The 1,174-nt window shown below is 39.9% G+C and overlaps 1 protein-coding gene across 1 annotated transcript in view; it reads right to left on the reverse strand.

Moving 5' to 3' along the window:
* LOC311328642 (zinc finger MYM-type protein 4) overlaps positions 1–853 on the reverse strand; it is a 16,594-nt gene extending 15,741 nt beyond the window's left edge. The window contains exons 1-2 of the mRNA XM_084461304.1: positions 742–853; positions 1–149 (exon numbers count right to left, since the gene is read on the reverse strand). The exon at positions 1–149 is cut by the window's left edge and continues 353 nt beyond it. Of these exons, the coding sequence (XP_084317430.1) occupies positions 1–149; positions 742–774 (182 nt within the window). The 5' untranslated portion in view covers positions 775–853. The remainder of the gene's footprint in view (positions 150–741) is intronic.
* Between the last annotated feature and the right edge of the window lie 321 nt (positions 854–1,174).

Below are 1,174 nucleotides of genomic sequence, written 5' to 3' on the forward strand. Positions count from 1 at the left end.
TTCCTCTCCTCGCGTCCACTCTCCTCACTGTCCTCCCCCCTACCAGCCACCTGGTCATTGCTGCCTGAAGAACACCCTGAGCCGGCAGTGTCTGAAAACTCTCCCAGTTTCATCACCTCATCAAAGGTCCTGGACAACCGCTGTTCATGCTGTGGAGAGACGATGAAAACCAGAAGATTAGGAGTCTAAAAAAACGTAATGAAAGACACTCGAACTGTGATTTGTTAAATTGTGGAATAGGTATTTCAGGTCCGATTTTTTTACGTAGTGATTGAATAGTTAATAGCCAACTGTATTCAATGATCCAACTAGCATCCAACACAGCAGTATAATTATAAACATTAAATTAGCATAGTGTCCCTTGTTCCTTGGAGAACGCCCGCTATGACAAAGCAGAGCTAGCTAAGTGCCATGATAGCTATGATTATCTAGTTAAATGTGTTACAACTGTATTCGTTTTACTGATGCACTCAATATCAATCTACAATACATCATTTGTGCATACTTTAGATTTCATGTCTATATGGTTAGCTAGCTAGCTGACTAGATGTTAACTGCATAAACGAGTTCAGATGTGCAGAACGACATCTTCTACAACGTCAATGCACAAATAGCTTCTAGCTAGCAAGCCATGGGGCTGGCTTGAGATAATCGCTTCCATAAAACAAAATATACTATTTAACAAATGCTACACATAGCGTAATCTATTGCTAACTAAACTGCTCGTATAGAAATGTTCACCCGAGATCTTTCAGACTCCTCTTGATTCGACATGTTTTGTGGTCGGTAAGCTAGCTACTGTTAGCTACTATGCTACTGTAGCTACAAGCTATCTCGACTCGCGCGCCTGGAGTGCACAGATCACTCCCATGCACAATCGAACCATCGAACTATCATTTTCTGTAGTCTGTTCTTGCAGCCACTGGCGTTACCGTAACACCAACAATATATGTACATGTAAAATGTTTTTCTTGATTTTATTCACCAAGCAAATGTGGGTCAATGACAAATGAATGTTTTCAAAATTTAAAATAAAAAAATACAGTGTAAAATGGATTTAAGATGATTTTACGGCCCAGAAAATGTCAGGTGGTGCTAACATGATAATTTAATAACTAGTGTACAGTGCCCGTGGACTTGGTAGATCGATCAATCCATCTATCGACCTATTTAT

Source organism: Borostomias antarcticus, assembly GCF_949987555.1.
Source record: "Borostomias antarcticus genome assembly, chromosome: 2".
In the NCBI taxonomy this organism is placed as follows: Eukaryota; Metazoa; Chordata; class Actinopteri; order Stomiiformes; family Stomiidae; genus Borostomias; species Borostomias antarcticus.